At 41.7% G+C, this 21,608-nt stretch overlaps 2 protein-coding genes and 1 long non-coding RNA gene across 3 annotated transcripts; all 3 read right to left on the bottom strand.

Moving 5' to 3' along the window:
• Window positions 1–2,373: 2,373 nt before the first annotated feature.
• Window positions 2,374–7,163, bottom strand: LOC310821006 (uncharacterized protein; the record flags this gene model as incomplete). The annotated part of the gene is made up of 8 exons (XM_083692850.1): window positions 7,133–7,163; window positions 6,852–6,919; window positions 5,900–5,959; window positions 5,611–5,688; window positions 5,424–5,477; window positions 4,888–4,959; window positions 2,644–2,673; window positions 2,374–2,487 (listed from the first exon to the last, which is right to left on the bottom strand). Exons 2-8 carry the CDS (start codon window positions 6,903–6,905, stop codon window positions 2,374–2,376), a joined length of 462 nt encoding a protein of 153 aa, XP_083548976.1. The 5' UTR covers window positions 6,906–6,919; window positions 7,133–7,163.
• Window positions 7,164–8,504: 1,341 nt separating this feature from the next.
• Window positions 8,505–9,259, bottom strand: LOC310821133. Its single transcript, XR_014554856.1, has 3 exons — window positions 9,242–9,259; window positions 8,848–8,890; window positions 8,505–8,552 (listed from the first exon to the last, which is right to left on the bottom strand). It is a non-coding gene; the product is annotated as an uncharacterized lncRNA (long non-coding RNA).
• Window positions 9,260–13,197: 3,938 nt separating this feature from the next.
• LOC310821007 (uncharacterized protein) lies at window positions 13,198–16,390 on the bottom strand (the record flags this gene model as incomplete). The annotated part of the gene is made up of 6 exons (XM_083692851.1): window positions 16,333–16,390; window positions 16,129–16,191; window positions 15,616–15,921; window positions 14,928–14,984; window positions 13,402–13,617; window positions 13,198–13,278 (listed from the first exon to the last, which is right to left on the bottom strand). Exons 1-6 carry the CDS (start codon window positions 16,345–16,347, stop codon window positions 13,198–13,200), a joined length of 738 nt encoding a protein of 245 aa, XP_083548977.1. The 5' UTR covers window positions 16,348–16,390.
• Between the last annotated feature and the right edge of the window lie 5,218 nt (window positions 16,391–21,608).

Here is a 21,608-nt window from a genome sequence, read left to right on the forward strand (position 1 = left end):
ATTGTTTTAATCAAGCTTACCTCCATCTGTCCATGCTATCAACTTGATATTTGTGAACATGATGCTGTCATTCAATGTGATCGAATCATTCAATAAAAAAAAACTGACTGATCAAATTACACTTTGTCCATGTCCCAATACTATATTATACAATAGAGCATAATGCATGAAAAAGAGCTTGAAATGTTTGCTTGAAAACATTGATTTTAATCCGCTTTCATTGCTACAATGCAGGTCTCAGATACCAGCAGCATACACACACAGATCAGATATATATTTTGACAATTGCTAAGTATACAGTAGTAGGTTAATAAAGAACATATGTTCTATTACAAACACTGAAACAGTTTGAGAGGTGCAGCATTGTCCTAACAGGGGAGGCTGGTGGATGGAGAAATTGGAGGACAGGCTCATTGTAATGCATGGAACGGAATGGGGAGCATGTCTTTGATAATTTCTCACTCCATTTCATGAATTACAATGAGCCTGTCCTCCAATTTCTATCTCCACCAGCCTCCACTCTACATGTTACATTGTTCCCTCTAAAGACATAAACCATCCATTGATCCACTAAATATTCAGGATTAATGTAAATAAATGAATAAATCATTTTAACAACAAACAAAACAAATCTGGAGCTTATTGCTCAGGTCGCTTTGTGGTTCTTTCAAGCCAGTCCCTGTAAGGACAGCAAAAACAATTCGGTTATTGAGAGGTCAAAAAACAATTACAGTATTAAATCAGTATTTCAATTTTAGCTTTAAATCTGTGCTAAATGGCCATGATAAATCGGTAGCCATCAAGGAATGAGATCACATTTAGTGTCGGGTAGGACACTGGCCTTTACATGCCTATTTTGGTTTGTTTACAAGGATATGTTTTTTGGCGCTATTACAAAACGTAAGATATGCACGTTTTCAGTGTGGGTGCAGCAACATGCAAAACTACAAAACTACCTTTAGGAGGTTACCTTTATATGGTATAATCTTGACTTACGTTTTTTAACCATCCTATGGTTGCACAGGCACCTGCATATAAAGAAAGATTTCACTGTTATTATTGTACTTACTGAGTCATACAGAGATGGAATGGGATAAGAGCAAGTGAATTAGAGTGTCCACCATTACACACTCTCCTGCTTCAAAACAGGACTAACGACTCACCTCTTCAGACAGGCCTTCCTGTAGTCTTCTTAGTTGTTTATAGTGTATTGTTCTGTTTATTTTAGCTTTTTAAATGCACTCAGTTCTATGCGCTTCGAGATTGATCAAATGAAAAGTGCTTTAGAAATAAAATGTATTATTATTATTACTGTTCCTACAGTATGAGGTACATTTGCAACGTTCTGGTGTAGAAATACGGATATTAGCATAGATAGCTGGTTTTCCAACCTGGCCTGTTCGCTTCGGCTGCTCCTGCTGAGTCTGTTGCATTGGCTCCTGGGACTGAGGAAGTCTTGCATCATAAGGTGGGATCTACACAAAGACAGAGGCCTGCATCAGTGGAGGCTGATGGAAGGAGGAATGGTATCAAACGCAAATGGTTCCGTTCCATGCATTACAATGTGCCCGTCCTTCAATTTCTACCTCCACCAGCCTCCCCAGTACCTGTATTCAAATGCAGACAAATCAAGCTGCCCAAGAACAAAACAGCTGTCTGACGTGATCAGATGGATCAACTGGTAGAGTATGATACTAAAACACTAAGGTTGTAGGTTCGATTCCTGCGGGACTATACAGTATACTCAACACATCTACCTCATGCTACTGTTAATACATATATACTGCTAGACTGCATTACCCATACAGCTCATATGCTGCTACACTGTTCATACTGTAACTATTTATTTATTCTGCTATAATGCTACTGTTACTCATATACTGCTATACTGCACTGCTATATTATACTGCACTACTACTGATCATATATTGCACTACCTGTAAATACTGTTCATTGCACTTTCTGCTATTTTGCACTTCTGGTTAGACGCTAACTGCATTTCGTTGTCTCTGTACTTGTACTCTGCACAATGACAATAAAGTTGAATCTAATCTAATCTAATCTAAACATGCAGTGTACTGTAAGTTGCTTTGGGGAGAGAGAGAGAGAGAGAGAGAGAGAGAGAGAGAGAGAGAGAAAGACAGAGAGAGAGAAAGAGAGAGATTTTTTTAAAGGAAGACAGGACAAGAGCTGGATCTCTTACGTTAGGTAATTGCTGGGGCATGGTGTTGGGAGGGTATTCATACGGGAACATCTGCGAAAGGACAATCAAAGAATAAACAACATACAGTATATTTCGATGCATCAATATAATTATTAACTAACTAACATTCAGACATCACATCCATAGATGATGTCACATGGTTTGGTTTATCATATTCTCACATCAGGCATCTGGGGCATCTGGGGCATCTGGGGCATCTGAGGCATCTGAGGCATCTGGGGCATCTGAGGCATCTGGGGCATCTGGGGGAGATTGGGCCTCATCTGAAACAAAACAAAACAAAAATTAATAAATAAATAATAGAGAAATGAAATAAAAGATAAAATGATAAAGAGCGCTCAAACTTAGATGTTGGAAAGACAAGATCAAGGTACAGTAAGATACTGTATGTTATATATCAGATTACACACAACCTTTACCTTCTGCTGCACAAAGTCATACGGGTAGTACTAGAAAATGAAAAGTGAAAAAAAACAATTAGACAGTTGGAAAGTGCACTGCACTGTGATCTGTGCAAGACTAAGACATTATACTGGAGTCCATTTAGTTGCCTTTTAATGCGCAAGTCTATGCGAGTGTCATGAGTCAGCAGGCTTTAATAAGCGACTCAGGTGTTGAAAAGATTAAGCTCTTCACACACAGCATGGCACCTATGATTACTGCTAGGAATTCCGAGGGGTAGTATTTGAAAATTTAAAAAAACAAGATGTTAACTCAAGGCTCAACAATTAGATAGTGGGAACATGCAATGCACTGTAATCTGTGCCAGAGTAAGACATTCAATGTTGGGGAAGCTACTCAGAAAATGTAGTTAACCAAATTACCAATTACTTTACAATTGAAGAAGTTAAACTACACCAAAGCAACCCTTGAGAGAAATATAGTTGGTCAAACTAAAGTTACTTTGAAAAGTAACTCAATACATCAAAACTACTCCATGAAATAATACAAAATTTAGAAACATGCCTGCAAGAACAGATCACTCTGGAGTCTAATATTAACAGGATGTGTAATTTATTACACAAAGAGGCAAATTGTTGAAACACTTGTAGAACATGTTTCTAGGCCAATAACAAATACTGTCCTTATCTGACACTGAAATGCTGCTCACATGAAGCAGATCGGGCCATGTACTGAATTTAAAGAATCAGTATTTGTAGGACTAGACCCTGTTACTTGTGAAACAGACGTCAAGTTGTTGCAAACAGCCCCGCAATTCGACTTGCTCCGACCGAGCCTCGGACTTGCGACCTCTGTACATTTAAACTTGAGGAGTGAGTTTACGATCTGAACTCGGTTACAGTTGGATAATGACTTTATAACTGTTTTGACTGATCGTTCCCAACATCGAAGTGTTGCTCACATTAAGCAGGCAGGGACACTGTAAACAAGTCTTTGTAGAACTTTACCATCTTGCTGCTAGAGGCCAATAACCTCACTAACCACCATTAAAGATAGCTGTACACAACAGCTCCTTATGCAATGGATTCCGACAATACATTCAATTACAGAAAAATGTTTATGCATATTTCAACTCCACGTAGGAATTATAGATAATCTAGGTCATACTACCAACTCTCATCCAAATCTTGCAAACTCCCTTATTCCATTAGCTAACATTTGCCATTTGAGTCTAAATGATGTTGTTAATTAGTTAGCTGAAATATCGAGTTTGCTAGGCTAGCCAGAGTCAGACACATGGCTGCCCGATAGCTACGAGACATCTACTGTACTGGGCAGCTAGCTAACAAACTCACCTACAGATGGGTTCTTAAGTTTGTGTTCGACGTCTTTGATGTGGAAAGTATTAACTTTGGGTTTGCACAGCTCACATGTGAACACAAGTCTTTTCGGTGGAACTGATTAGTATGTGTGTTACAGAAGAAGGTGCGCAAATGAATTAAATTACAAGACTAGAGACAGGAGAGAGAGAGAGGTGCAACCAAGTGGAAAGAGGGGGGTGGGAGGACATTTTGAAGTCCAAGGCCTGGAATATATCTATCTATATCTATAAAATATCTGAAAACACTACTAAGATCTGAATTTAGTTTAACTACCACCAAGCTACAGCCAAATATAGATAAACTAATAGTTGAGCTACATGTAGTGGAACTACTCCCCAACACTGAAGACATTATACAGAAGTATTTTTCACTTACAGTGACTATAACAACCCTCATTTGCTTATGTGCAATTTAAAGTGTTGCTTGCCATAACTGTAGCTCCAACTAAGTAAGACTTTATACAGGAGTCCCTTTAGTTGTCAGACTAAAGAACTCCTTCTTTCCCACTGCCATCAGGCTCCTAAACAACGCATAGGAGATTATAATCATGGACTACCTCATATAACTGTACTACCTCGTATAACTGAACCCGACTGTTAAATTTTCAGTTTGCACATGCATAATTGCACTGCCTACATTTGCACTGTTTTATTATTATTATTGTTGCTTTTTTATTATCACCTGCTGCCTTAAATTTTGTTATCTTGTACATTTTGTTTAGTATATATTGTATATTTTTTGGTATTGTACATGCGAATGTCATGAGTCAGCAGACTTTAATTAGCATCTATCCTGTTTTCCTCAGCTGTAATTGAAGAGACGAGGCTCACATGGTTGAGCACCTATGGTTACTGTTAGGATGAGAGGAAGGGTACGTACGATTTCCACGCTCTTCCTTCCCGGGGCCTTAGGAAGGGAGTATTTAATGAAGGCCTGGGAGGGGTAGGACTGCTGAAGAAAAACAAGATGAGAGAGAGAGAGAGTGAAGGTGAAAAGTGCAATGGGGATAATCTAACAAGTGTATATGTGTGATGGTGATACAGGTTGGGATCAGAATGAGTAACCATGGGTGGAGGGGGGAGGGTAGGAGTGAACAGTTCAGTGCAATTACAATTGTGTTATAAATCTGAATATATCTAAATGCCCATCTCTTTAGGCTTCACCTGGGCTCCTCCACAGCGCTCTCCACCCCTAACTCCCTATAGTATATTACCTGAACTATATATATATACACACACCCTAAATAAGGTTTTACTTACATGGCTGATGTATAGTTGATTCACTTACTTAGACAAATGTACTTATTGTAAGTCGCTTTGGATCAAAGCGTCTGCTAAATGACTTAAATGCAAAAACCTAAATGATGATTATAAAAGAAAAACCTATTAAAAAAGACAAGTGAAATATGCACTTACTGGTCCTGTGATCTGGGCCCCAGTACCCCTGCTCTGGAATCTCTGTGGGAACACCTGAAGAACAAGGCACGGCCGTCCATTACACAGTACGTAGTCAAATAATAATAGCTATGCTGCAAACTAACTTCCGTGCAACTACAGCTTTAAAACAGTCATTATAAATATAGGAAGGAGGACGACAGCGTACTATTTCCATGCTGACAGGGGAGTTGACAATGCCACCGTGTGGGAGAGGAAGGCCACCTTGGTACACCTGGCCTTCATTCTTCATTGGGGAAAAAGACATAGATGTGAATAAAAACATACATAAAACCATTTCAGAGACGTTCATTAAGCAACCAAACGTGTACTCATCATTGTATTTCTGTGGTGAAATTAAATGTTCCTCTTCTTTTTTCAATGAGTCAGACGTTGCAGGTACCTCGATGGATTAATGTAATGCTACGTTATGCATCGTTGCCTTCATGTTGTCTTACCTGTGTGGGAGGTGCTGATTGTCTTGGGCCTCCGTAATGAGGCAGGTAATGGAAGAAGCCCTGAAGTTGAGAAGATAAGTGTTCACAACTTAGTGTCAAACTAACACACATTTGACTTCAATATCGACCGTTTAGATAGAGCAACAAGTGGCTTCAAAGACAGACAGACATACAAGCAGGCATGCAGACATACTGTACACAGGCAGGCAGACAGACAGACAGACAGACAGACAGACAGACAGACAGACAGACAGATTGACAGACACAGGCGGACAAAGACGGACAGACAAAACAGGATAAAACAATATTGTGTTAAAAGCACAGCAAAGTTAGGTCATTTGATGGTACCGTACGAATTTCCCATTCATTTGGGATTGAGCAATATAGTTGGGATCTACATAACAGATAGTCTGGGATGTGGATTCATATTGATATTAGACCCCTTTTAAGGTCTGAATATATCTGATCAACTTCGCTTTTGTAGCAAACTGTCCCTTGAAATGATTCATTACAGTACAAACCCAAATGATTGACTATTAGTTACACTTAATGGCCAGTGTCCAACCCGACACCAGATTTTAAAAGATGCTTTTCTTGGACTAATATAGCACTCCTCACCGAATGTTTATCACCATGTGTTCTCAGTCCTTGATGGCTACTGATTTATCATGGCCATTTAGCACTATTTTAAAGCTAACATCGACATAATCAACCTTTAAATCAACAATATTTACCATGGTTATTGTTTTGCAACCTCTCAATTACACTACAGTCCCATCACTCAACAAATATAAGTGCCCCAGGGGAGGCTGGTGGAGGTAGAAATCAGAGGACAGGCTCATTGTAATGCATGGAATGGAATAGGGAATGGCATCATTACAATGAGCCCGTCCTCCAATTTCTACCTCCACCTGCCTCCCCTGGTGTAGTGGCGGCCATCTTTAAAACTTACTGGGGCAGCTGACACAGCGGTGGCCAGGCAGAGACACAAAATGGCGATCTTCATTGTTACTGGAGTTACTAATGATATCCAAACAGAAAGGATCTTGTCAGTTCCATAAAGCATCAAAAGCATGATACAAACAAACTGACACCTTACACTTAACACCATACAACTAGATCTCATCAGCATACAACAGGGGAGGCTGATTCGTCCTCTGATTTCTACCTCCACCAGCCTCCCCTGGTATACAACACCTATACATCAAATTGAATATCTTAAGCATACATCACCTTGGCTGGTACCAGAGAGCTGGGTAGAGATGAGGACTACACTGTAGCAGGGTCATACGGTCCAGAGAGATACCTGTACTTTTATACTGTCTCATTTAAGCCTCTAGCCAACCAGGGCTGCCCTGTGATGACATCACTCAGGAAGTATAGTGGATATTGATGTCTAGTCCCGAGCTTTGCTAAATGACCAGTGGGCAGACATGCTATCACTATGATTGCAGAGTTTATGTTTGATTACTCAGTCTTCCATACTGCCTGCCTCAGCACATTTACTGCTTACTGTACAATCAGAAGGATATGATATCACAAACCAGGTCATTTTTTTATACTGGATATATACACTTTATTAGGAACACTATACTAGTACTGGGTAGGGCCTCCCTTGGCTCTCAAAACAGCCTCAATTCTTCGTGGCATTGATTCCGCAAGATGTTGGAAACATTCCTTTGAGAATCTGGTCCATGATGACATGATTGCATCACGCAATTCCTGCAGATTTTTCAGGTGCACTTTCAAGCTGTGACTCTCCTGTTCTATCACATCCCAAAGGTGTTCTATTGGATTCAGATCCGGTGACTAGGAAGGCCACTGAAGAACACTGAACTCATTGCCATGTTCATGAAACCAGTTTGAGACGACTTTTGCTTTGTGACATGGTGCATTATCATGCTGGAAGTAGCCATGAGAAGATGGGTAAATTGTGGCCATGAAGGGATGCACATGGTCAGCAACAATACTCAAATAGGCTGTGGCATTCAAGCAATGATTGATTGGTATTAACGGGCCCAAAGTGTGCCAAGAAACCATTCCCCACACCATTACACCACATCCACCATGAGAAGGTGTACAGGTGTTCCGAATAAAGTGCTTGGTGAGTGTATATACCAGTGGAGGCTGTTGGAGGTAGAAATCGGAGAACACGCTCATTGTATTGTGGGCTCATTGTATTTTAGAAGGTGCAGTTTGCTCAAGTGGAGACAAATGTGGTCTCTGAATTAGCGTAATTCTTCTTGTCTTCAAATACTGTGGTGTAATGTGTGTGTGTGTGTGTGTGTGTGTGTGTGTGTGTGTAACCAGCTTTTAAATGTTTGTATTCAAAATAAAAGTCAACCACCAACCACCAATATCCAACAACAGTTAAAACCTTTCATAAACAATAACACAAATGCAACATCAGGGATAGGATAAAGACATTTATTAGCAAACAGGTCGATAACAAACTTGCCATACAGACGAAAAAGGGGTTATGCAGTTTAGCAAATCAACTTTCAAAAGCTTTCCACCAATAGGTTTTCAGTTTAGCATATTGGGTTCAGCACTTAAAGAATTGCATTTTAATGTCTAAAGAGCACTACAAGCAGCTTTGGAGTGACATCTTATTTCACCATGGGGGCACTGCTGGACTCAATGTACTGGCAACCTGAAAGAAGAAAATACAGAAAGAAAGATACAAAGAAAAAGAAAATAAGGCTAGTTCTCAAAAGAAATTAAATCCTGATCACACCCACACAAGGTATTAGAAGTTAACCCTGTTTAATGTCGTTTTTTACACAGTAACAGTAAGTAATTCAGCCTTGCAGTACATCTCAATGCAAACATGTGTGTTTGTGTGTGTGTGTGTGTGTGTGTGTGTGTGTGTGTATGTGTGTGTGTGTGTGTGTGTGTGTGTGTGTGTGTGTGTGCGCGTGTGCGTGTGTGTGTATGTGTACACTCACATATTTACTCGTCTTCCTCATCACTGCTCTTCTTCTTGGGAGCCTAAAACGACAAAGGTCCCCGATTAGCCAATCAGCACTCAAGACAGCCACAGCTGAGATGCGATGTCAGTTTATCCATTTATAGCTTCATACAGGCTTAAATAAGTAGAAGACAATTCAGCCAATTTAAATAAAAACAACCAACCAAATAAACAACTTTAAACCTATTTATTCTTATCATTGGACATTTTATAACTAACCCACATGTAGCAACCAACTCTACACACAAAAGTTACACTAAAATCATACAAGGCATGAGATTGAGTTTAAACTCTCTTTCAGATGACAGTTAGTGTAGTTTTGCAAAGAGCCCAGCAGAGGGCGATAGCTATTGATTGCGTTTGAGTCTTACTTTGGCCGCAGGTGCAGCCGCAGGTGCAGCCGCAGGTGCAGCGGGGGCTGCAGCGGGGGCTGCTGGGGTATCGAAGCCGAAGGGGTAGAACTGGAGGAGGAGAGGAAAGAGAGGGATGGATATCCACAGAACCACATGGACATAAATGTATGTGGGTCATGCAGACTCATCATGTGTACTGTACATGTAACAACTGTGTGTGTGGGTACGGTATATGTTTCTGTTCATGTGAGGGGATGGTGTGTGAGTGTGTGTGTGTGTATGTGTGATCACTCACGATCTCAATGCTCTTTGCGCCGCCTGGCTGGGGAATCTCCTTCTTGATGAAACCACGGGCCTATGGACACACACACACACACACACACACACACACACACACACACACACAAAACACATCTTTATCATGAATTCCACATTTCAATACAGTAACTGACTTTATTTAGGATTTAGGATTTACATGGCTGGGGGGGGTTCTCTCTTAGTTAAGTGCACAGGTATACATGTATACACTCTAATATTCATGTCATCTAATAATCCTGTTGCTATGGTTACTCACAGGTACAGCAGCGGGTTGGCGGTTGGCGTCGACAGGGAGGAGCTGTAGAGTGTGAATGTTCATGATGGTTATTACAGACCAGTAAAAACAGATGTTTGACATTCACCCAAAATGAAAACCGATCGTTATTATTTGAAATCATGGTATTGTCAAAGACTCACAACTTCTATACTGGCTCCAGCAGGGGCCTATGGAGAAACGGACAACATTGCCGTTATACATAGAAACGTCTGTCTAAATGGTTTCAGATCATTGATATTGTAATAATGTGTCATATCCAACATATTCAAATCTGTGCGTGCGTGCGTGCGTGCGTGCGTGCGTGCGTGCGTGCGTGCATGCGTGTTTGTGTGTATGTGTGTTGTTTGCCATTGTATCCCAGTGTTTCTTACCTGGGCAGCCCCGGCCTGGTGCAAGTCAAACTCCATGAACATCTGCTGCTGTGGGGGACAGAGGAGGATTTACTCACTTAGACAGATAGATGGAGAGATGGATAGATAGATAGATAGATAGATAGATAGATAGATAGATAGATTGATTGATGTATAGATAGATAGGTAGATAAGTAGGTAGGTAGATAGGTAGGTAGATAGATGGATGGATAGATGCATGTATGTATGTATGTATGGATAGATAGACAGACAGACAGACAGACAGATTGTTCTTGATCTGTTCCAAATTGTACTCCTTCAATGATGATTTTGTGCAGTTATATGAAAGTTGCAAAAGAGAGCAGAATGTATCAATAACAAATAGAGAGGAAAATACAGTATATAAGACAACTACTGAAGAAATAAACTCACAGGGGCGCAGAGAGCAGTCCCGATGATGCAGGCGACCAAAAGGAAGGATTTCATCTTGAATGTAGCTGCGGACGAAAAAGAAGAAGATTTGATGTCCACGTCAATTAAAATGTTAATGTTTGAGCAATTGAAAAATCACAGTACCCAGGAACAATAATTCAGTACCTGTAGCATTAACACTAACACACCTATATCCTATATCATCTCAAACCCTTCCTCGAAAAAGCGCAGCTCCCTGCACCTCAGTTTTCTCAACATGGCCCTGCTAAGGTTTTCTCAACAAGCCTGCGAGGTTCCAGCCATACGTTACCTTTGGTAGTGTAGCACCACAAGAGTATCGAGGGATGGTTGGTGATGTGTGTGATGAGTGGAGGAGAAACTTGCTCCCTTTTATTCACTCCAGAAACAAAAGGCCATCAAAGTTCTGACAGACCGTTTTGGTGACCTGCCAAAAAACCTTCTCTTTTATAACTCAAAAATGTGCTTTGGCAGCAATCGCGTTATCATCAGAAGCCATCTCCAAAAGATAATTTTGGCTGTGTACATTAATTACAGATTCACTTTCATCCTGTGTTTTATCAGGTGGCCTCTGAGACTGTGGAAAAAAATTAATGATATCACCCATGGTTGGGAAGATGAATGTATGAAATATATGACCAAGAAAAGAGCCAACGAGACATCACCAGTTGTCAGACCTGGCTTTACCTCCATGGTCATAGATTTAAATGGATGTGGGTAACTCGTAAAAGCTTGGTGATGTGACTCAGAGCAGTGGTTTCGAAAGTTGTTTGTGTGCTGTGACCCAACTGAACGCATTCAAATGGTCTTGTGATCCTAGAGCCTAAAAAATGCTTCTAGGCCCAAGTTAGAACTGGCTCAGAACTGAGCCTTCCTGGCCCACTGATTAGAACATATAAGTACATATTGTTGTGTATATCTATGTCTTTTTTTCCTTTTAATTCATGAATATTTAATTCATTTACATTAACATTTAACAAAAAAGATGAAGTACATAGAAATCATACAATAACGTCCATGTGATAACATGGTGCATCGTCCCAAGAGGGTTCACCCCACAGGATCTACCTGTGCCTGGAGAGGACACAACTCATTTGGTTCAAGGGGAAAGGTGTGGTCTTCTCTCGGTTTTTCATCTTCTGAGAACCTCTGAGTGGGTAATCGAGGTGTTGAGGGGACGTAAACGCTTATTGTCTCATTGATGTATGTGTGTATTTAGAACATATTCATGTGTCAACACTGTGACCTCAAGGTTTAGGGGGCTTGAAGCTTAAAGCTATCCTAAGCTGTAGTTACTGTCGGTTTGGATTTAATTGTTTGAATTGATTGGATTTTTTAAAAATTCCACAGAGGGACAGGCTGAGAAAGAAAGAAAGAAAGAAAGAAAGAAAGAAAGAAAGACAGGAAACTGACAGGAGACTGAAGGAATGTATAGAGCAATGTCCTTCAGTAATTATGAGACTGAGGAAGACAGGATAGGTTGTCAGGATTTTGGTACAAGGTTTTTATGAACATTATTCTAAAAAAGACAAATAGATATGGCAACTTATTGAACATTCAAAGTAATAACATACACTCCTGTTAAATCAATAAGTTTTTTAAACCGAAATACTACGGAAGCAGTGTAAGGAGACATCAATGTAACGCCTTGCCGGCATTGTGTATGCTGTACATGTTTCATTCTTATTAATTAATATAAATACAGAAATCAACTCTGAACACTTGAAAGTTTCACTATTCCAAAATGAAAAAGAAAAAGGTATCTCTCTCAGGGATAGATGTCCGTGTTGGTCTCCATAGCAACACTCTGTGGTGTCACTGCAGTGACACCATCGTTCCCCTGAGGGTCACGCTGGACCTGGACCGGCACCAGCATAGGATGGGCTGTATCCTGGACCGGGGACACCAGACCAACAGGGTGAGTCGCTCCAGAGATGGGCAGACCCACGGTGCCTACCCCAGGGTAGATGCCCTGTCCTAGGGGGAGACCTCCGGTGCTGGGCATGGTGCCAGTGGGCAGGTTGGCAGGGGGAGCTGCAGCTGCAGGCACGTTGGCCCCGAAACCTGGGAGGAACATGCCCATCCGGCTCATTGTACCTGCCATCTGTGAAAGAAGGAGGGAGAGAGGGAGAGAGGGACAGAAAATGAGGGAAGACAGGGAGAGAGAGAGAGAGAGAGAGAGAGAGAGAGATAGGGGGGATGAGGGGAGACAGTGAGAGAGAAAGAGAGGGGGAGAGAGAGAGGGAGAGAAAAGGAGGGGAGAGAAGAGAGAGAAGAGGGTGGTGGAGACGTGGTCGGGGTGGGGGGGGGGGGGGAGGATGTGAGAGAGAGAAAGGGAGGGGGGAGAGACATCTCTGTCATTGAGTTCATTCAGTTCATTGGGTTCATTGTTTTGACACCTGTGTACTGTAAGTTGATAAGGATCTTGGTTGCTTTACCTCCTCAAGTTCTTCTGAACTCAGACCGCCAAACTGAGCATTCTAGAATGGGATGGGCACACAATAGACAATGAGACTCTGCATCAGATAACACAAACCTTGTCTTCCAACTACTGAGGACATAATCCTACCTATGTTCAATTAAATGTTTAGAAATGAAAGATGGGTTTTCAGTGGTGTGTTTACCATCGGATGCTGATACATGTAGATAATTTGAGGATTCTGCGGGTGAAAGAAATAAAAGCACTCATAACAAAGTCGCAATGAAACCACACAGCCATTTGATATGACAAAGTGTCATGTAGTTGTGTAGCGTTTTTACAGAATGGCGTTCTTTCTAGCTACCTGCTGCTGTGGTTGGTCAACCAGTGGTGTCTGTGCTGGTTGCTCTGGTTGCACTGGTCCCGAGGGTATTGCTACTGGTGCCTCTGGTGCTACTGGTGCCACCGGTGCCACTGGGCCAACTGGGGCTGGATTGGCTGGGAATTGTGGGTATTGTTGGTATTGTGGAAATAGTGGGAACCCTGATTGGTAAAACATGGGTGTTCTATATGGGGAGAACTGGGAAGAAAGAAAATAATATGGTATTTATAATAAATATGTACATTTGCACTACTACTCATTCACTAGCATTCTCCAGAGTATTAGTTATATTTAGTTATTCACTTGTTACTGATACTTTATAAACCTTTGTTTAAAAAATGTAGATCATTGTTTTCTAAAGTATAGGTTCAATCTCTATTAAGCACAAACAGAACCTCTTGCTTATTTGTAAAGATATGAATCATCAAACACTGTTGTTTTTTTTTTTTGTATTGAGCCTGTGCTCTACACACCTATTGTTGAACATGCACGCACGCACACACACACACACATTTTGACTCAAAATAGAGACCATTTGGCCAAATTGTTGTGTGACTCATGTAAATGGGGTTCCAGGGTTTGACCTCATGGAGTGGAGAGGGAGAGTTGTATGTTCCTAATCAAGACAATCTGAGTAAGAGTCTTGAGGTAATTGCCCAAATGAGTGCTGCATTGTGTGTGGGGGTGGGGTGTGGGGGGAGTTGGGGTTATAATATACGCTATGGTAACATACACATGGTAGAACAGTGAAAAAAACATTTCATTCACCGGTGCCACTGGGCCAACTGGGGCTGGATTGGCTGGGAATTGTGGGTAAAACATGGGTGTTCTATATGGGGAGAACTGGGAAGAAAGAAAATAATATGGTATTTATAATAAATATGTACATTTGCACTACTACTCATTCACTAGCATTCTCCAGAGTATTAGTTATATTTAGTTATTCACTTGTTACTGATACTTTATAAACCTTTGTTCTCGCTGCTATCAACAAAAGAGATGCCAATCGTCTAGGATTTGTTCCTCATCCTTGTATGACCTCCCTAGTGTACGTTCAGACAAGCACAAAAAAGCACTTTCTCATTTTTTTCATTCGCAAGGTCATAAATTACCACGTTGCGTTGCAGGTCTCCAGAGCCATAACTCAATATCTGTCAGATCGAGTCAAAGAGTTCACAGGTTTTGATGTCACAAGTCTCGCCCAACAAATCAAACTTCTAATGAGGCAGCTTAAGGACAGACATTAAACGGTTTCTGTTTGCTAAATATTTTGACAGCAACACTTAAAGAACCCCCTCCACCCCCCAACCTATAGAAGAGCGATGAAGGGTAAGCCCTTCAGGGCAAAATGTTTCAAGTTAATTAAGTTTGAGGGTTTTGGATGGAAACCTGGAGTGAGTTTTTCTCTTGAAGGACACCATAGCACTATAGTACTGTAAGTACTGTAATCGGTACAGCGTAATGATATTGTATGAGACCAGACAGGGTTCTCACGATAATTATCTTACCAGCTGATTTCCTTGAGATAGTGAGAACATAGGGAGGTATGGAAATGGCGGAACATTCTGTGGAAACAAACCAAGATCATGTCTTTTAAAAGTGTGCAATCTAACTATTACCTTGAGTATGGTCAATAAAAATACAATACAACTGATTGTCACATGATGATAATCCTTGATTATTTTCATTTCTCAACTCTTGCAATTATTGTTTTTGCAATGACTGTATACTGTACAGTGTGTACATTTAAAGTATGTCAAATAAAGTAATGTTTATTTCTAAACTTTTTCTGGCTTTGCCACTGTTTATGATTGAATATCCTCAGACAAATACCTGTATTTGAGGCTGAGTGAAAGTACCCTGGTACAAAGTAATCTGACTCCTACAGTAGTAGTCTTACATTAACGATGGAAGAAACTTACGAATAAACTTATTTTGCATTGCTAAAATACTAAGTCTAATATCAAATAATGAAGTCAGTGATGAACATCCACCACAGTGGAAATAAATCAGTGGATTCAATTCTGTCTTTAATCTGTGATGATTGTTAATCTGTGTATTGTTGTACTCAAATGGCTAAGGCGACTCTATATACGTTTTTATTAAATATGTAAAATAAAGTAATTCATTCATTATTTCATTCATTCATTATTTCATTTATTCATTCATTCATTCATTCATTGGATACCCTCTCACCTGAGTTAGCTGGGGCTGTGGTTCAAGCTGGACGGCAGGCTGGGCATTCTGGGTGTTTGGCTGGAGAGGAGGAGTCATGGCCTGGGCTCCCTCCGGTGGGGCCCACATCTGGGGCAGCATGGGCAGGAGGAACGGGTAGCCACCCTGGAGGACCTGGTACTCTGGGGCTTGAGGCTGGGGTTGCTGCACACTGGGCTGAATCTGGGCCAGTGCTTGAGCCCCAGGCTTCAGTGTAGAGGCCTCAACAGATGGGGCTTTTTGCACAGGGAGGTCCTGTGGCTGTTGAAGAGCTGGGTCTAGAGTTACCTGAGTGGAGGAGTCCAATGTCAAAGTGAACAGGACCGGGGGGGGAATAGGAGGGTTAAGATGACAGCCTTCATTTCCAACAAACCATACTAGCACTAAGCAAAACATGAAAGATTTCCTGTACGTATTAAAGACACTTAGAAATTGTGAGATATTTCCAGAGGAATCCTGGACTAGCAAGGTTTCGTCAGATAGAAGGATACTTACAGGCACTGCAGTTGCTGCTGTTACAAGACATGCAAGTAGGATGGCCACTTCCATCTCAAAGACCTTGAAGAACATGACCATGTTTGAATTCACCATTCAGTGTCACAAAACATAGCCATAACATACGCCTAAGATGCTCAATTTACACATTTAATGAAAAGATACATTCAGGGTTTTTTTTCATAGAAAAAATACATTTGTTACCTTATCTTTGAACATTGAAGAAAAACCTGGGTGGAAAAGATTGACCCACAGTAACTTCAAGTCGTCTTCGAATGTGACAATGTAAATAGAGAACCGAAACTTATGCACTGTCCACCGACTTGAAGCGACCAATCGGATCACAGGGAAAACAGGAAAACAGGTACATTTCAGACTAATTTCCTCAACTGACTCAGGTTGCCGAGTAAGCGGCCTCAGACACACCACTGATTACATTTAATTGAGTTGCCTCATTCTGTTGTCATGGTGTAATGTCTGAGAAAGACAGTTAAACAGATACGTAAAAGGCCGCTGTTTATCACTTGTATTCCTATTGTGGACAACACCTTGGTTCGTGGTCCATGTGTCACTGCCGGAGGGTCGACGTGTTGTCGAGACAACAAGTCATTTATGTTGTTGAGCAACGGTGTATGACAGACAGACACATATTCAACAGACTTGGATCACTTTGAAGTTATGTGATGAGTCGATTCATTTTATATAGATTTTTTAAGATGTTTTTTAAGGTACAATCAAAGAGCTGCCTAGGGTTCTGTCGACTTTTTCTCACATGAAATGTTGAGGGTAATCATATTTGTGTACCACCACACAATCAGCAACAAACACAACTGCATTACTGGGTGGTCATGACCTTCTAGATGGTATTGTGTTAAACTTAAAAAAGATACTCTCTCTCTTATGTTACCACAATAGGGCCTAACCGCACTGTGTGTGTGTGTGTGTGTGTGTGTGTGTGTGTGTGTGTGCGTGTGCGTGTGTGTCTGTGTGTGTGTGTGTGTGTGTGTGTGTGTGCGTGTGCGTGTGTGTCTGTGTCTGTGCATGCTTGCGCAGTATTTGTGGTCACAGTGCTCTGAATCCCAGATCAGATAAGGCTGAGATCCAGGCAGACAAGACAGGGCCAAGCCAGGTTCCCATCATACAACATACCAGAGGAATCTCCCTAGAGGAGAGGATGTGGCCTTCCACAGGTGACAACTTCTTAGCGGAGGGAACGGGTGTTGCCATACAGTACATACCCCCCCCTAAGCTATGCAATGTTTATAATGAGCCACCAGAGGGCAAACTGACCAAAAGACAGTTGATCCCAGGCCCCAGTTTGCATAGAGAATTGACTTGCGACATGGCTGATGAGCCGATGTGCTTTGTTTAGTTAGTTTGGTTTGTCTAAGACTCAACTATTTTGGTCAGTCACTTCTACATTTGCGAACCAAGCAAAGGTGATCGTAAATAAGTATTGAGGTTAAGCATCATCTCTAAACACCAAAGAAACGACGAGGAGAAAGAACCATTGATCTGAACACATAGGAAAAAAATATCTGCTATAATGTTAACTGGTATTCAACATAAACCCTCTATGAAGACCGCACGTGTTTGATACCATTCTTCATTCCATTCCATGTATTACAAAGAGCCCGTCCTCCGATTTCTACCTCCACCAGCCTCCCCTGTCAGGGCGATAAGGCCGCGTCCCGCTGACTAGGTCTGCCGTCACCCACAACCCGATCAAACAGTTATACAGATGTGTCTTGTGATACGAAGCTACTATAAACCCAGATGAATGACAGCACCAGCCCTGACCTCAATCCTAAAATGTGTTAATCCCATGACGTTGGTGTATGCCCACACTGTGGGCCTAATCCAGGGGTTTTACCACCCTCCCACAGGCGTACTGTGTAATCCCACGTGAAATCACCTGCCTTCCCCAGACCCACCCAGAATAAGGCTGTCATTATCTTTTGACTCACACTGGTCAACGCCTTCACAGCTGTGGCAACTGTGCTGTGTCTCGGATGTTTAACTGTTCAGATACTGAATGTTCCTGTTATTCTTTCATTTCTTTGATTTTAGTGAATGGAAAAAGATAGTCGTTTTAGTGAATGGAAAAAGATAGTCTCATTGACAGATAGTCAATGAGACGAAACAAACATACAAGAAAATTAAGAAGAAAACATCTTTTGCAGTGCCAGTAAAAAGCTAATTCTATAACATTGTTGAAAAGTTCCCCATGTAAACAATATAATAGCATTTAAATATGGACAGAATATGTGCCCAACAGAGGACAATATAATGCAGTCAAATAGAAATGAGATTAAACTGGAAAACAAATAGACTTGAAGCAATACATTGCCCTTGATAACATATTCCTGTATTTCAGAATAAAAGCAGGTTTTCCTGGAAAAAAAATCCATTGACTTTGACACATTGTGATGAAGCAGGCAGGCAGGCAGGGCTATCTTGCATCCCCCCGTGCGGGGGTGGTGGCTGCGGGGGCGGCTGTGGGACCGGGCCCTGGGGTCGGAACTGGGGCTGGGGCAGGGGCTGGCCAGGGGAAGAGCCCAGGGATCAGAGGCCAGAGGGGGAACTGGAGCCAGGGGTACGGGAGCCGGGGGAACGGGGGCTGGGGAGGCAGCGGCCTTGGAGGATGCAAGTGGAATGTTGGGATTGGGTATCGGACGAGGTAAAATCTCTATAAACAAAAACATAACATATAATGTTAACTATAAAATAATAATAATAATAATAATAATACAAATAATAATGATAGTAATAATAACAGTAATATTTTTGTGAATATGATAATATAATAATATATATTTTTAAATATGTATCTAATAAATAATATGATATTTCTGTTTACTGTATGTTTACCTCATCACTGTCAGAATAACTGCTGTCATGACGACCACAGCACTGCCAAAAGGATTTGGTTTGTCTGTTAGAGCATTGGTAATCATACATGAACCCAACTTAGTTTCCAAATGAATACGTTTCGGCAGACGAAATAATGTCTGCATGTATTATCTAGCTATACCAGACTCGTTGCATGAACCACACAATACATATATTATGATGTACACACAATCAAAGCAATCTATTTAACGACAAGAACAATAGCAGTTTATAGAGTCATTTTACACTTACAGTTCCAGGGATGATAACTAGGAGGAGGATGATGAATATAACATTCATCATGTTGGAAGACTTCCACATCTAGAACACAAAATGATCAACAAAAATGTCATTTCTCAATGAATCAATCCCTTCTCTCTTTTTTTCCGTTATGTTCTGTTGCCGTTATGGTTGCAATTTGTATTTACCTTAAATCCGTAAGGTCGTCTCTTTGTGGAAATTTGAGTTATGATTGAACAGACATATCCTAATTGTTGTTGCTTCTCTTGTCCTTTAGCTTCAATTTCTGTTGCCCCATTCCACATGGGGTGGGTGTCACGGCAACCCCTAAGTAAATATTAAAGTAAAGTAAAGTAAAATAGTAAAGAGTCAATCAGTAATAATAGCAGATGTCATACACTAATCTGTCTCATTGATCAAAGATCTTCTTGTGTTCAGCTTGCTGAAAGAGAGAGGGAGTTAATATACCGTCTGGCTTGTACAGCAAATCATTCTACACATCAATCTGACATAGTGAATTAATGAATTCAAACTAAAAATGTATCAATGAGTCAGTCTCTTTACAAATGTGTCTTCATGGGGTTTAGTGAGCTCAGCTGAACTAAGATGACGTGCACATGTGCACATACACACACACACACACACACACACACTCTTTCACTCAGTGCGACCTTCAACCACACGGTGTCACTCATGACTAAAAATGTAAATGCTGCATTTCTCCAGGGCTACCTGCAGTGTCACATCTTCAAGCCCAACATTCATAATTGTGTCTTATTATTATTATTGTACAGTATGCACAGTCTGCAGTCAATATTAAACACTGCAATGCATTTAGAAGACCACTCACCTGTGATAGAGCAGACATGCTTGTCCCTTCCATTGTCCTCAATATCAAAGTCAATACTCTTCGAATTTATTGGTCAAAACCATTATCTTATATGATCAATACAGTTTGACAGATTGACGCTAAATTACAGGAACACATAAAGGTTCAACTTCCTTCCCTACAGCAGTTGAGCACCTGTGGACTACTGGGAGGCGGAGAACGAGTGTTAACATGTCACTATGTGTGTGTGTGTGTGTGTGTGTGTGTGTGTGTCTAACCCTAATAGGACATTAGAGGCATGTCCACACACACAGGCTACTTGCAACACCCCCGTATCCATGTTTGTACACTGGAACCAAAAGATGTCTTGACTCAAGAGACAATGTTTACCTTTGCCTTTTGAAGATCTAGGCTAACATTGTTGTGCTTGGTTTATGGTGACTCAGCACCATAGAGATTTGGTGCACTGACTCATGAAAAGTCCTAAGAAGTACAATGAAAATACAACACACATTTACTGTGGTTTTGGGATTTGTTAATGGAAGGACCATGTTGATGGAGAAAGAGAATGCAGGGATGTGAGATGAGTAGGGTGGATGTCATTGTGTGCGCTAATCTCATCTATTACAATGCAACAAGAAGAAGATCAGGAGAGATCACTGGGCAAAACAAGAAGCTAATCTTCAGATTTAACTGTTACTCAATCTCTCATGAGCAGGGAAGATGAATCTCTCTCTCTCTCTCTCTCTCTCTCTCTCTCCCCCTCTCCACCCAGTCTTCCTCTATCCCTCTCTCTCTATTTCTGGCTCTCTCCTCCCTCTCTTGGTTACAAAAACATGAAAGGCAGAATATATTCCATTTCAAATTATGTTTATTGCATTTCATGTAGACCTATCACAGCCTATCCACACATGGATCACAATAGGCATGGTGTCGACCAGTAGTGGGTCATATCCCTCTCTAGCGTCCAGTTAGGCCTGGGGCTGAGGCTGGGGTTTGAGCTGGGGCCGGGGCGGGGGCCGGGGCGGGGGCCGGGGTGGGGGCCGGAGCTGGGGCCGGGGCGGGGGCCGGGGCGGGGGCCGGGGCTGGGGCCGGGGCGGGGGCCGGGGCGGGGGCCGGAGCTGGGGCCGGGGCGGGGGCCGGGGCGGGGGCCGGGGCTGGGGCCGGGGCCGGAGCCGGGGCTGGGGCCAGTTTCAAACCCAGTCTCTGCAGCAGCAGCAGAAGCTGGTAAATACTGGGTCTGTGCCTCATACCACTATGACTCTACATGAGAGAGACAAAGGACAGGAGGGTTGTAACAACACGTTTATGACACAGAGGATGGGCACAGCTATCGAGTCACTTTTTGGGGGCTTTACACACAACGGGACCAACCCGAACCGTTCTGAGGTGGCTCAGATATGTTCTTTTCACATTGTTACATTCCAGCGCTATTCCAGAACCTTTGATGGCTGTGTAACCAGGCCAGCACAATACAGCTCAGCTCAGCTTGACTTGGCTCAGGAGTGTGACAAGGCTA

The sequence above is a fragment of the Argentina silus genome (assembly GCF_951799395.1).
Source record: "Argentina silus genome assembly, chromosome: 21".
NCBI classification, from domain to species: Eukaryota; Metazoa; Chordata; class Actinopteri; order Argentiniformes; family Argentinidae; genus Argentina; species Argentina silus.